The sequence below is a fragment of the Tachyglossus aculeatus genome, chromosome 14 (genome assembly GCF_015852505.1).
Source record: "Tachyglossus aculeatus isolate mTacAcu1 chromosome 14, mTacAcu1.pri, whole genome shotgun sequence".
NCBI lineage: Eukaryota > Metazoa > Chordata > Mammalia > Monotremata > Tachyglossidae > Tachyglossus > Tachyglossus aculeatus.
Window position 1 is genome coordinate 59,262,866 of NC_052079.1, and position 14,197 is coordinate 59,277,062.

The 14,197-nt window shown below is 55.6% G+C and overlaps 1 protein-coding gene across 1 annotated transcript; it reads left to right on the forward strand.

The window, feature by feature from the left end:
• The first annotated feature begins 5,355 nt into the window (after positions 1 to 5,355).
• LOC119936827 (NADH-cytochrome b5 reductase 3) lies at positions 5,356 to 12,947 on the forward strand. The gene is made up of 8 exons (XM_038756359.1): positions 5,356 to 5,512; positions 7,610 to 7,682; positions 8,653 to 8,759; positions 8,874 to 9,003; positions 10,910 to 10,993; positions 11,243 to 11,328; positions 11,910 to 12,009; positions 12,215 to 12,947. Exons 1-8 carry the CDS (start codon positions 5,429 to 5,431, stop codon positions 12,385 to 12,387), a joined length of 837 nt encoding a protein of 278 aa, XP_038612287.1. The 5' UTR covers positions 5,356 to 5,428; the 3' UTR covers positions 12,388 to 12,947.
• The last annotated feature ends 1,250 nt before the right edge of the window (positions 12,948 to 14,197 follow it).

Consider the following 14,197-nt stretch of genomic DNA (forward strand, 5'->3'; position numbering starts at 1 on the left):
ATGCACAAACCTTGTTTTCCTGCCACTCTGGACAGCTGACTTTAACCATCTCTCCCCCCGCCCCTTCAGACGCAGACATGCGCGCACACACACACACACATCCACCCCCCCACACACGCGCGCGCGCGCGCACACACACACACATTCATTCATTCATTCATTCATTCAATCGTATTTACTGAGCGCATACTGTGTGCAGAGCACTGTACTAAGCGCTTGGGAAGTACAAGTTGGCAACATATAGAGACGGTCCCTACCCAACAACGGGCTCAGAGCCTAGAAGGGGGAGACAGACAGCAAAACAAAACATGTGGACAGGTGTCAAAATCGTCAGAACAAATAGAATTAAAGCTATATGCACATCATTAACAAAATAAATAGAATAGTAAATATGTACAAATAAAATAGAGTAGTAAATCTGTACAAATATATATACAAGTGCCGTGGGGAGGGTAAGGAGGTAGGGCAGGGGGGATGGGGAGGAGGAGAGAGAAAAGGGGGCTCAGTCTGGGAAGGCCACCTAGATGAGGTGAGCTCTTAGTAGGGCTTTGAAGGGAGGAAGAGAGCTATCTTGGTGGATCTGTGGAGGGAGGGCATTCCAGACCAGGGGAAGAATGTGGGCCGGGGGTCGACGTCAGGACAGGCAAGAACGAGGTACAGTGAGGAGGTTAGCGGCAGAGGAGCGCAGGATGTGGGCTGGGCTGGAATAGGAGAGAAGGGAGGTGAGGTAGGAGGGGGTGAGGAGATGGAGAGCCTTGAAGCCAAGAGTGAGGAGTTTTTGCTTGATTCGTCACACACACACACACACACACACACACACAGCCACCCCCCCCCCCCCCCCAATCTGACGGAGGGAGGACACCCACGGCTGAGTGCCCCGCTTGGGACAGGCGGACGGACAGACCGCGCCCAGCAGCCCCCTGGCCTGCATTTCTGGGGCCTTGGCTACTGTGGGCCCGGCAGGAAACCGCTCCCGTTTGGAGCTGGGGGCGGGGCAGCCCAACTGGGACGCAGGGCGGGACTGCGGGGCCTGGTCTCCCCCTCCACCACGCCCCCCGTCATTCATTCATTCATTCATTCATTCATTCATTCATATTTATTGAGGCCATCCCAGACTGAGCCCCCTCCTTCCTCTCCCCCTCCTCCCCATCCGCCCGCCTTACCTCTTTCCCCTCCCCACAGCACCTGTATGTATGTATATATGTTTGTGCATATTTATTACTCTATTTTATTTGTACATATTTATTCTATTTATTTTGTTAATATGTTTTGTTTTGTTGTCTGTCTCCCCCTTCTAGACTGTGGGGTTGGGTAGGGACCGTCTCTATATGTTGCCAACTTGTACTTCCCAAGGGCTTTGTACAGTGCTGTGCACACAGTAAGTGCTCAATAAATACGATTGAATGAATGAATGAATTTATTGGGTGCTTACTGTGTGCAGAGCACTGTACTTGGGAAAGTACAACATAGCAATAGAGACAATCCCTGCCCACAACGAGCTCACAGTCTGGGGGTCAGGGGGGAAGAGATAGACATCAGTACAAATAAACAGACGTCGATATAAATAAATAAAATGTCAGTCGTATACGTAAATGCTGTGGGGCTGGGACGGGGGGAAGAGGGAAGGGAGCAAGTCAGGGTGATGCAGAAGGGAGAGATGAGGAAAAGTGGGGCTTAGTCTGGGAAGGCCTCTTGGAGGAGATGGGCCTTCAGTAAGGCTTTAGAGAGGGGAGAAAGTGGTTGTGTGTGGGAAGCAGCATAGTTTAGTGGAAAGAGCACAGGCTTGGGAGTCAGAGGTCATGGGTTCTAATTCCGCCTCTGCCACTTGTCAGCTGTGTGACTTTGGGCAAGTCACTTAACTTCCCTGTGCCTCAGTTACTTCACCTGTAAATTGGGGGTGAAGCCTGTGAGCCCCATTTGGGCCAACCTGATTACCTTGTATCTATTCCAGTGCTTAGAACAGTGCTTGGCACATAGTAAGTGCTTAACAATGATGGTATTTGTTAAGTGCTTACTATGTGCCAGGCACTGTTCTAAGCGCTGGGGTACATAGAAGCAAATCAGGTTGGACACAATCCCTGTCCCACATGGGACTCAAAGTCTTAAACCCCATTTTACAGATGAGGGAACCGAGGCACTGAGAAGTTAAGTGACTTGCCCAAGGTCACACAGCAGACAAGTGGCAGAGCCGGGATTAGAACCTATGTCCTCTGAATCCCAACTTATATGTACATATTTATTACTCTGTTTTATTACTGATGTGAATATATCTATAATTCTATTTGTTTATGTTGATTCTGTTGATGTCCGTTTTCTTGTTCTGGTGTCTGTCTTTCCCTTTCTAGACTGTGAGCCAGTTGTTGGGCAGGGGTTGTCTCTGTTGCTGAATTGTACTTTCCAAGCGCTTAGTACAGTGCTCTGCACACAGTGAGTGCTCAATAAATACGATCAAATAAATGAACGAATGAATGAGGGCCCCGCCCTGCGCCGCTTTATCTGCGGCCTCCCTGGGCCCGGCTGTCGGTATCGGGCCGCGGGGGGCGGGGCGCGGACCCAGGGCGGACCCAGGACCCCGGACCCCACCGTGGCCTCGACGGCAGGCGACCTCTGCCTTCATCAAGGCCTGCCCTGGTTTGTGCCACCCTGTGCTGCCCTCCCTGTGTAGGCCACGGAGGCCGGAGGCTGACCCCTCGGGAGCGGGCCGGGGTGAGTCCGAGGCCCTGGCGTTCCTCGGGCTAAGCGGTTGTTCGGTCTGAGCGGGGATCTGGGCAGAGCAGGGTCTGGGCAGAGCAGGGTCTGGGCCAGCCGGAGGGGCCGGGCTGGGCGGGCAGGAGGCCAGAGGGACCAGGCCATTGGGGACGGGGAGCAGTTGGGCTTGCGCGGGCCTCTCCCTCCCCCCTGGGCCCCGGGGTCTCTCACCGCTGCCCCCGTGGAGGAGGGGGAGGGGCACGGGATGTCCCCTCCCATCCGGTCCACGCCCCTGAAGCCCCCACACCCCTACTCCGTCCCCGCCCCCCCCACCATTTCCTTGCCCGCCACACTCGTGCTCCAGTGCTGACCAGGAGCCTGATGAGGCACCGGCAGAAGAGATCAGACAGCAGGTAACGGTTCTACCCTAGTCCACGCCCATCTGTTCTGCCTCCACTACACCCCACCCCCCCCACCCCGCCCCGGTCCCCAGGCTCTGTCCCTTTCTTCCTCCCTCCCTCCCTCTGTCCCCTTTTCCCACCTTCTGCCCACTTCCTCCCTCCCTCGGTCGCCGGGCTCTTCCCTGCTTCTCTCTTTTCTCCTTCTCTTCCCCGGACCCGTTGCTGCTTTTGCAGACTTTTCACCCCTGCTGGGGCCAGGGTCGGGAGGGGTGGGTGGATTTTCGTTCTGACCCTTCAGCCGGCGGCCCACCGACCCACCCACCTGCTGCCCGGAGGCCCACCGACCAGCCCTCGAGGCGTGGGGGGTTCGCTCGGTGTCGCCTGGTGCCTGCCCTGGCTCCTCCACCCCCGGGGGGAGAGCTGGTGGGGGGAGACTTGTCACCCTGGGCTAGTTACTTAACTTCCCTGTGCCTCAGTTCCCTCATCTGTAAAATGGGGATAAGAATGTGAGTCCCAAGTGGGACAGGGACTGGGTCCAACTTGATTCACTTGTATCCACCCCAGGGTTTAAAAGAGTGCTTGGCACACAGTAAATGCTTATCCAATACCATAATTATTCATGTCATCATCATTATTATTAATGTTATTGTTTGATGCCTTCCGGCCCTGTCGCGTGGTGTCCGTGGCTCCAGAGTCCGAGTCCTCCCCTGGCTCCTTGGCCGAGATCTGCATCCAGGCCCTCCGGGCCATGACCTCGCCGAGCCGGCCGTGGCTCCTACTGTGACTCCTGCAAGCCGGGGCCAGCTAGCCAGCCGCCGGCGGCCGCGGATTCTGCCCTAGTGAAGTTTTAGGACCGAGGAGCAGGCCGTGCCTGCCGTGGCTAGCGCAGGGCTGGAGATTGGGCCACTCTGGGGCTAGAGGAGCTTTCCCCATTCTGCCATCCTCGGAGCAGATCAGTCATCAATCAGTCACTCAATCAACAGTATTACTTGAGCCTCTGTTGGGAGCAGAGCCCCGCTGTGGGTCCATGGACAGAGGCAGCTCTGGGCATCAGGAGACCTGGGATCTAACTAACCCTGGTTCTGCCTGGATCTGGCCAGCAGGTCAGTTGTATTTATTGCTTCCTGTGTGCAGAGCAATCAGTCGCATTTATTGAGTGCTTATTATGTGCAGAGCACTATACTAAGCACCTGGGAGAGTACAATATAACAGTTTGTAGATATATTCGCTGTCCACAATGAGCTTACAGTCTAGAGGGGCTTGTATGAAGCACTCGGAAGAGTACAATAGAACAGATTTGATAGACTTGTCCCCTGCCCACAGAGAGTTTACAGTCTAGAGGGGGAAGCAGACATTAAATTCCAGAGGTGTACATAAGTGCCATGGGGCTGAGGGTGGGGTGAATATCCTGTGCTCCAAGTGTACAGATCCAAGTTCCTTGTTGATGCTGGAGGGAGAGGGGATAGGGGAAAAGAGGGCTAAATTGGAGAAGCCCTCTTGAAGTTGGGAGAATGGTGGTCTGTTGTAATAGGAAGGGACGGGGAGTTCCAGGACAGAGGCAGGATTTGGACAAGGGGTCGGTGGTGAGATAGATGAGATTGGGGTACAGTGTGTAGGTCGGTGTTACAGGAGCAAAGTGTGCAGGCTGAATTGGAGTAGCAAATCAGGGCGGTGAGGTAGGAGGGGGCAAGGTAATCGGGCGGCAAATGAGTACAAAGAGTGCACCTGCATTTTGCCATGGGCTGCCCCCTGCCCACCTCCTCGCTCGCTGCACCCCAATGGGAACGCTTCAGGCGGGGGCGATGAGATCGGGCAGTTGGTGCCGTGCAGGCCACTCACACAAGACCCCACTCCTCCGTGCAGGGTCTCCGCCTTACACCGCAGCACGGAAGCACCTCCACCTTGCCCAGCGGGAGGTAACATCAGGAGGCAACATCATTGTCGGTGCTTGGGGAAGTTCAGGAGAAGCAAGAGACCCGGTCCCTGCCTGGGAATTGACATGCTGTAGTGAGGGACTCGGTCAGACAGACCTTTATGCCCAGAGAGAATGGGAGGGACACAGCAGGGAGGGACACTATTGGGTTAGGTTGAGGGAGCTAAAGAATAATGGAATGTACAATCTTCCTCAAGGGCAGAGGATGGAAATAAAATGGGCAAGGGGCACCTGGAGGGTGTCCGTGTGTGTCTCTGCGTTTAGTCAAAGTTTTTCTCCTGCTCACCCTGGCCCCCATCCTTCTTGGCCCGACTGGCAACTCTGACGTTGGCGTTGGCTTTTCTTTCCCCCTTGGCAGCTGGGCAACATAGTGGTGTATCCTGTCTGGGTCCTCTACAGTCTGGTCATGAGGCTGTTCCGGTCCCCGGCGCCCGCCATCACATTGGAGAACCCTGACGTGAAGTACCCCCTACGGCTGATCGACAAGGAGGTGAGTGCAGGTGGCTGACTGGGTGCAACGGACAGGTGCAGGTGGCCCTGGTCTGGGGTGGCGGGGGCCTGGTGGGGTCCTCGAGTGAGGATGGGGTGGCAAGGCTATCCCAGGACAGCTGGAGTTGTGGGCTTTTTCTTGTAAATTTCCCAGAAGTCCATTCCATGGAGTGGGAGTGTTGACTGGCTGACTGGGAGGCCAGCTGGGTTCTGGATCAAGTTGGGCTGAGCTCTTCCTCTCCCTAAGGGGGAGGGGTGTTTCCTTCCATGGGAAGCCCCTGTTTTCTCCCCTGCCTTTGGCCTCCTTCCTGGTCCCAGCTTCCTGCTGGAGCAGGAGCAGAAAGCTGGGGGGCCCTGGAGAGCGGCTACAGGCCCGTCGGAGCCTCGGATGGACGTGCCCTGACTTCTGTGAGTTGCTGTGGGGCAGCTTGGGTAGCAGGGTCTGCCTCTGGCCCACCCGGTCTGCTTGCCGGCTTTTGCCACTCTTCTGAAACTACAAGGAGTGTGGCCTGGGGAGCCCAAGCGGCTGGGTCACCCTGCAGTGTGGGAGCCGGGGCCCGGGATGGACCACCCTGCAATGTGGAGGCCGGGGCCTGCGATGGCCACCCTGCAGCCCACTTCTTCTTGGGGTATGACTGTCTCCTCAGTCCGGGAGATTTGACTGTCCCGTCCCCACGTTTATGCATCATGTCCAGGACAGGGAAGCATCTCTGCCCCTCAGTTGCTGCCTTAGTGGGAGGAGCCCCATTATGCCTTCGCAAGTCTTCCCGGGCTGATTCCCCAGGCTAACGTTACGGGGTCTGGACAGTGTCCTCCCTGGCGGAAGCTTTATTAAACAAGTCTCACAAACAGGATGCCGTTAGGCCTCCACACCCACCTGGGGAAGCCTCGGCTCATCCTCCCCCCACCCGTGGTTTTGGGCTGAGAGCCATGGTCCTGTAGGTTGGATGGGGCAGGCCAAGAGGCTGTTTGTCTGTCTGTCTATCTTCTCCCTAGCTCTGGGCCTTTCCAAAGTCCAGAGCCCCAGGGCTCTGAGGCACGAGCTCCTCTCTGTACCACCCAGTTGCCCGCAGCAGGCTGAGCCTGTCCTCTTATCATCTTCATCATTATAATAATAATGGGGGTCTTTTTAGCGAAACAGCTGAAGCACTGGGATGGACAGAAGATAACTCAGCCACTCACAGTCAAAGAGCAGAGAACTCCCCATTGAACACAGATGAGAGCCGAGACTCAGGTGACTTGCCCAAGGTCATACAGCAGGCCTGGGCAAAACTCGGGGGAAAACCCAGGTCTCCTGTCCCCCAGCCCTGGGCTCTCTTCACTAGGCTATGCCAGCTGACCTTTCTGAGCAGGTCTGTTTGACCCTAGAGCCAGAGAGCCACAGAGGTCCGCCATGGAGAGTCAACCCTCCACTTGAACTGGGCCAGCCTGGAGGCCGGGGACGACCCAGTTGACCCTGTAGGGCTGCTGCCAGCCCAGAACCAGGAACAGAGTGAGAGGGCAGCACCAGTGTGGGCACTGGGGTGAAACCGCCTCTTCTGCCCAGTCTAGCTCTCAGGAAGCAGCAGAGGCAGCAGCTGGGCCATCCCGTCCCGATGAGCGCTGTGATTGGACCGGGCCCCTCTAAACAGCAGGCCCCACTCACTCCCCCACAACCAGGAAAGCCAGTCCAAGGCTGTGGTCCCCGTGAGACCTGGGGTTGCCGCTTGGGAAAAGCCAGGCCTTGCCAGAAGCAACCCTAGGGTCTGAGCTGCAGCTGGGTCTGGGGCAGGAAGCCCAGGCTTTCCCTGCTTAGGGTGGGGCAGCTCTGGCTCGGACTCCCTCCCCACCTCTCTGCCTCGGCCCACCTGGTGGGAGAGCGATCAAGGGTCGGCCGGGGTGGCCAGAGATGGCGTGGTCCATTCCCCAGTGACTCTGGGGCCAAGATTAGGTGTCCCCAGGTCACGAGCACCCTTAAGCCAACCCAGCCTCGCCCAGTGATCCCAGGGGCCTGGACCAGGTCTCCATCTGGGGGAGGGGGAAGATGGGCGCCACCTCTACCCCAAAGAGCAGGGTGCTGCAGGGAGCTCCAGGTGACCTTGACCTCTGGCTTTGGCAGAACATCAGCCATGACACCAGGAAGTTTCGCTTTGCCCTCCCGTCGCGGGAGCACATCCTGGGTCTCCCTGTGGGTAAGTTCTAGCCCCGGCTCTTTGCCTACCCTCTCCTTCCCATTCCCCCACATGCCCAAGCATCTGACAAGGTCCCTGACAGAAATTGAGAAGCAGCGAGGCCTAATGAAAAAAGCATAGTCCAGGGAGTCAGAGGACCTGGGTTCTAATACCACCTCTGCCACTTGTCTGCTGTGAGACCTTGGGCAAGTCACTTCACTTCTCTGTGCCTCAGTTACCTCATTTGTAAAATAATAATAATAATGATGGCATTTATTAAGCGCTTACTATGTGCAAAGCACTGTTCTAAGCGCTGGGGCGGTTACAGGGAGATCAGGTTGTCCCATGGGTGGGTGGGCTCACAGTCTTCATCCCCATTTTACAGATGAGGGAACTGAGGCACAGAGAAGTGAAGTGACTTGCCCAAAGTCACACAGCTGACAAGTGGCAGAGCCTGGATTTGAACCCATGGTCCCTGACTCCAAAGCCCAGGCTCTTTCCACTGAGCCACGCTGCTTCTCTAAGAGGTTTAAAGCTGCGAGCTCCATGTGGGATGTGGACTGTATCTAACCTGATTAGCTTGTATCTACCCCAGTGCTTAGTACAGTGTTTGGCATGTAGTAAGCACTTAACAAAATACCATAAAAAGAAAAAAAAATCATTCCTCCCTCCCTTCCTCCCTGTCTTCCCTTCCTTCCCACTGGCTGCCATGCAGGGTGGAGCAGTTGGTCACCCAGATTCTCTCATCCTTCTCCTGTTCGTAGAAGCAGGCATGGGGCCGGAGGGAGGTGGGTGGGAGCATCAGGCAGGGTTCATGCTGATACCCCCCCGCCCCCTCCCCCCGGCTTGTACCTGCCCTCAAACCCCCAGGAGACCTGGTGGACGGGCCTGAACCCACTGCAGGGTTCCCCCAAGCCAAGAGGGGCCTCGTGGGCCTGGATGGGAGCCAGAGCGGCCAGCTGGGTCCGAACTCCTCCTGCTTGTCTCTCAGGTCAGCACATCTATCTGTCCGCCCGCATCGACGGAAACCTGGTCATCCGCCCCTACACCCCCGTCTCCAGCGACGACGACAAAGGATTCGTGGATCTGGTTGTTAAGGTGAGGCATCCCTTGGGGCGGCAGCCCATGCGTGTGCGTACGGATGCATGTGAATACACATGGGCACGCCTACATGGGTCCATCCATCTGTCTCTCTGTCTGTCTGGCCGGCAGATCTACTTCAAAAATGTCCACCCAAAGTACCCTGCCGGGGGAAAGATGTCTCAGTACCTGGAGAGCCTGCAACTCGGGGACACTGTCGACTTCCGGGGCCCGAACGGACTGCTGGTCTATCAGGGCAAAGGTAGAATCAATCAGTGGTATTTATTGAGCCGCTTACTCTGTGCAGAGCATTGGACTAAGCGCTTGGGAGAGTGCACTTCAGCAGAGTTGGTAGACATGTTCCCTGCCCTCAGTAAGTTGGCAGTCTAGAGCGGGAGATGGACATTAAAATTACTTACAGATATGGACATAAATGCTGTGGGGCTGAGGGTGGAGCAGATAAAGGATACAAATCCAAGGGCAAGGGTGAGGTGGAAGGGAGAAGGAAAAGAGGAAATGAGAGCTTAGTCAGGGAAAGCCTCTTGGAAGAGATGTGCTTTTAATAAGGTTTTGAAGGTGGGGAGAGTGATCATCTGTCAGATATGAAGAAGGAGGGGGTTCCAAGCCCGAGGCAGGACATGAGAAAGGGGTCAGCAGTGAGATAGATGAGACCGAGTAACAGTGACTAGGTTAGCATTAGAGGAACCAAGTGAGTATGTTAGGTTGTAGTAGAAAATCAGTGAGGTTAGATAGGAGGGGGCGAGGTGATCAAGTGTTTTAAAGCCGATGGTAAGAGGTTTCTGTTGGATGAGGGGGTGGATAGAAAACCACTGGAGGTTCTTGAGGAATGGGGAGTCATGGACTCAACTTTTTTTGGAAAAATGATCCAGGAAATAGAGTGAAGTATGGATTTAAATGGGGAGAGGCAGGAGATGAAGAGGTCAGCAAGGAGGCTGATGCAGTAGTCAAGGTGGGTTAGGATAAGTGCTTGGATCAATAAATAAGTAAGCACTCAATAAATATTATTGATCAACATGGTAGCAGTGTGGCTGGAGAGGAAAGAGTGGATTTTAGCAATGTTGTAAGGGTAGAACTGACAGAGTTTGGTGACAGGTTGAACATATGAGTTGAATGAGAAAGGTGAATTGAGGTTAATGGCAAAGTTACAGACCCGTGAGACAGGGAGGATGGTGGTGCTCTCTACAGTGATGGGGAAGTCAGAAGAACAGGGTTTGAGTGGGAAGATGAGTTCTGTTTTGGACATGTTAAATTTAGGGGTCGGAGAGATTGCATTTTCCAAGGGAGAATAGAAGGGCACCCAGAACTGAGCCTTGGGAGACTCCCACAGTTTGGGGGTGGGAAGCAGAGGAGGAGCCGTTGAGACTGAGAAGGAGTAACCAGAGTAGGAGGAGAGCCAGGAGAGAACAGTGTCAGCGAAGCCATGATTGGATAATGTTTCCTGGAGAAGGGGGTGGTTGATAATGCTGAAGGCAGCTGAGCGGTCAAGGGAGATTAGAACGGAGTAGAGGCCGTTGGATTTAGCAAGAAGGAGATCATTGATGACCTTTGAGAGGGCAGTTTCTGTGGAGCGAAAGGGACGGAAACCAGATTGGAAGGGGGCAAGGAGAAAATTCAAGGAGAGGAAGTGGAAGCAGCAGATGCAGGTAACTCAGTCGAGTTTGGAGAGGAATGGCAGGAGGGAAAATGGGCAGTAATTGGAGGGAGCTGTAGATTTAAGGGAGAGACCTTTTAGGATAGGTGGAATCAGAGAAAGAACTGAGGAGATGCTGACTGGATTCCGGAAGGCAGGGAAGGTGAGGACAAGGCCAGGGATGGGTTTGTGTGAGTTCATGCATGGCCTTTCCCCAGCTTGGCCTCTCACACTATTCAGTTTGTGGTATTTAAGTGCTTGCTATGTGCCAGGCACTGTCCTAAGCACTGGGGTGGGTACAAGTAAATCGGGTTGGACACAGTCTCTGTTCCCTATGGGGCTCACAGTCTTAATCCCCATTTTACAGATGAGGTGACTGAGGCACAAAGAGAGAAGTGACTTGCCCAGGGTCACCCAGCAGACAAATAGCAGAAACGAGATTAGAAGCCCGGCCCATCCGACTCCCAGGCCTGTGCTCTGTGCACTAGGCCATGGTGTTTGTGTTTCTTTTTCTCAGGCAAGTTTGCCATTCGTCCAGACAAGAAATCAGAGCCGGTTATCAAAACCACAAAGTCCTTGGGCATGATTGCCGGGGGTACCGGTGAGTGTGAAAGGAGGGGAACACGGGGGGCTGGTGAGAGGAGGATGACAGGCAGAGGTGAGAGGTGAACTAGTGGTTATGTGGAGGAGGATGCATGGGAGAGCTGGTGAATGAGGGTTATGAGGGTGGGTCGAGAATATGAGGGGGCCTGGGAGAGGTGAGAGCTTTGGGGTCCTGAAGGGAGAGAGGTGGGGTGCCAGGGGTTGAAGCCATGGACACCCGTGGACTGGTGGTCAATTCCTTCTGCAGGAATCACCCCGATGCTGCAGCTGATCCGTGCAATAATGAAGGACCCCGGGGACCCCACAGTGTGCCACTTGCTGTTTGCCAACCAGGTGAGAGGCCACCCCATCTCCCGACTCCACCAGTGGAATGAAACCCAAATCATTTTGGAGGTTTATCGCCAACCCGTGGGCCAGTCCCCCCATCTCCCACCCCTGGGGGCAGTTCTGGGTTCTCCCGCAGATGCTTCCCGATTCTGTCCTCGCCGCCCCCAGCCCTGCAGTCGCTGTCCGAGGGGGAAATCCAGTCACAGCCTTCTTTGCTGTAGAACCAGAGAGGGCAAAGAACTTGGGTGGGCAGCACTACGAGAGGTCTGTTGGTCTGGGGCTGACCTGAGCAGACCACTCCCCTCAGCCCCATGACTTCCATCCGCCCCTTTCTGCCAGAATGGTGCCGGGGTGCCAGTTGGTGGCCTGGGCACCGCTGCCCGGCTGCTGACCCATGCATTCTGCCCAAAGCTGCACCACAGTGGGGCTCCAAGGTGGCCAGGGCGCTGGGGCTGGCGGCCAGGAAGATTGGGTCAAAGGGCCAGGTTCATTTGCCAATGGCCTCAGGTGGCTTGAGGTGATCATGGGCGTGCATATGTGTGTGTCTGGGTGTCGGTCAATGCCTTATGACATCACACTTTCTCCAGACAGAAAATGACATCCTGTTGCGGGCAGAGCTGGAGGAGGTGAGGAACGAGCACTCAGACCGCTTCAAGCTGTGGTTCACCCTGGACAAGGCCCCTGAGGGTAAGGGCTGCTCGGCCAACCACTAAATCATGGGGTCCCTTGGGGCAGCAAAATGGGCAGCCTGACCCCTTTCCCGGTCTCCTTTCCCAGTCTCCTTTCCCATACTCCATTCCCGGTCTTCTTCCCTGGGTCCTTTTCCATATTCCTTCCCCGGACTCGTTCCCCAGGCCCTTACCTGAATTTCCTTCCCTGTCTTCCCCTACAGGCTGGGATTACAGCCAGGGCTTTGTAAATGAGGATATGATCCGCGCTCACCTGCCGCCGCCAGCAGAAGACCCCCTGGTCCTGATGTGCGGCCCCCCTCCCATGATCCAGTTTGCCTGCATCCCCAACCTGGACCGCGTGGGCTACCCTGCTGACCGGCGCTTCGCCTTCTAGGGTTCTGGGGGTCAGAGAGACGGGGTAGCCCTGTCTGGAGTCAAGGACAGGGCTGCGGGGCATGTCTGTCCCTGCCTCTGTCTATCTTTCTGTCTGTCTGTCTGTCTGCCTGCCACGTCCTGCCTCTGTCTCCCACCCTCCCGCCACAGTGCCTGGCACAACTGGCCACCCCCGGCCCCCGTGCCCCGGCAGGGCTCGTGGCTGCGGCCCGCTGGACTCGGGGTTCCCTGCTCGCTTCTCCTTTTCACAACGAAGTTCAAGGAACCATTCCAGACATGTGTGTGGGTGCTCGGAAGCGCTTGCTCGGCAGGGCTGGGGGCATCTAGGGACGAAGGAGGAGGCGGTGCTATTGGATTCCAGCTTTCCTCCAGAGGCGGGGATGCTAGGAGGGAGAGGGCGGCCACCTCCAGCCCGGCCCAGGTGCCTCCTTGGCATCAAGGTCCAAATGTCCCGCGTGTCCTTCCCCTTCCCCGTGCCTTTGGTCTCACAGGGCTTTGGCCCCTGGTGTGAGGAGAGGAGGGGACAGAACCCGAGGGGGGGTTGGTGGGAGGAGTGGGGAGGAGGGGCAGTGCATGGGGGGAGCCGGGAGCAGTGGGAGGAAGCAGGGATGGGGGGGAGAGATGCATGACCAGACGAGTGATGTGGAGGGCGGGGGTTGGGGCAGGGAGACAGGCCACCGTGGCACCGTCCACATGTGAGAACAGCAGATCTTGGCTGAGATGGCGCCGGTGGCCCCAGAGCACCCTCACTTTGCCCGAACCCTGGCTGCCCCTCATGAGGAGGGTCATGCTCTGAGTGCCGGAAGGCCAAGTTTGGCCTCTGCCATAACAGAGGCCGAGGCTGGGCTGTCCTGAGAGGCGGGAACTCCTGTGCCCTTTGGGCTGAAGGGGGCTGAGCCGGCCTGCTCCCTTGCCCGGTCCTGGAGGGGTCAGTGTAGCAGGGTCCCGGCGTGAGATGCCGAGGGGCTAGCGGAGAGATGCCTTCTTCCCAGTGTGCGTGTGTATGTGCGCATCTGAGTGTGCAGGAAATAAAGTTCGCTATTTTGCCACTGCCGAGGGCTTCCAGGAGTGTTGAGCAGGTTAATAGTCTGCGAAGGGTGAAAGCTGGCAGAACAGCCCCCAAGACCTTGGGCCCCCACCTCTTCCTGCTTCTGATGCTGCACAAACCTGTGTCCAGGCAATCAATCGATGATATTTATTGAGCACTTAGGTGCACAGCACAGTATTAGGCGCTTGGGCGAGTACAATTAACCAAATTAACAGACATGTTCCCTGCCCATAATGATCTTAGACTAGAGGGGAAGAGAAACGTTAATAAAAACAAATAAGTAATTTAAAATATTTAATTTAAAGAGGTACATAAGTGCTGTGGGCGTGGGGTGAGTATCAAATGCCCAAAGGTCACAGATCCAAGTGCATAAATGATGCAGAAGGGGCAACAACATGGGGAAAAGAGGGCTTAATCAGGGAAGATAACTGGGAGGAGATGGGAATAATAATAATGATGGTATTTGTTAAATGCTTCCTGTGTGCCAAGCACTGTTCTAAACACTGGGGTAGATACAAGGTAATCAGTTTGTCCCACGTGGGGCTCACACACTAAATCCCCATGTTACAGATGAGGGAACCGAGGCACAGAGAAGCTGTTGGATCTGGCAAGAAGATTATTGGTGACCTTTGAGAGGGCAGTTTCCATGAGCAAAGGGGATGGAAGCCAGATTGGAGGGAGTCAAGGAGAGGAATTTGAAACAGCAGGTGCAGACAACTCAAAAGACTATAGAGAGGAATGGTAGGAGGGAGATGGGGCGATA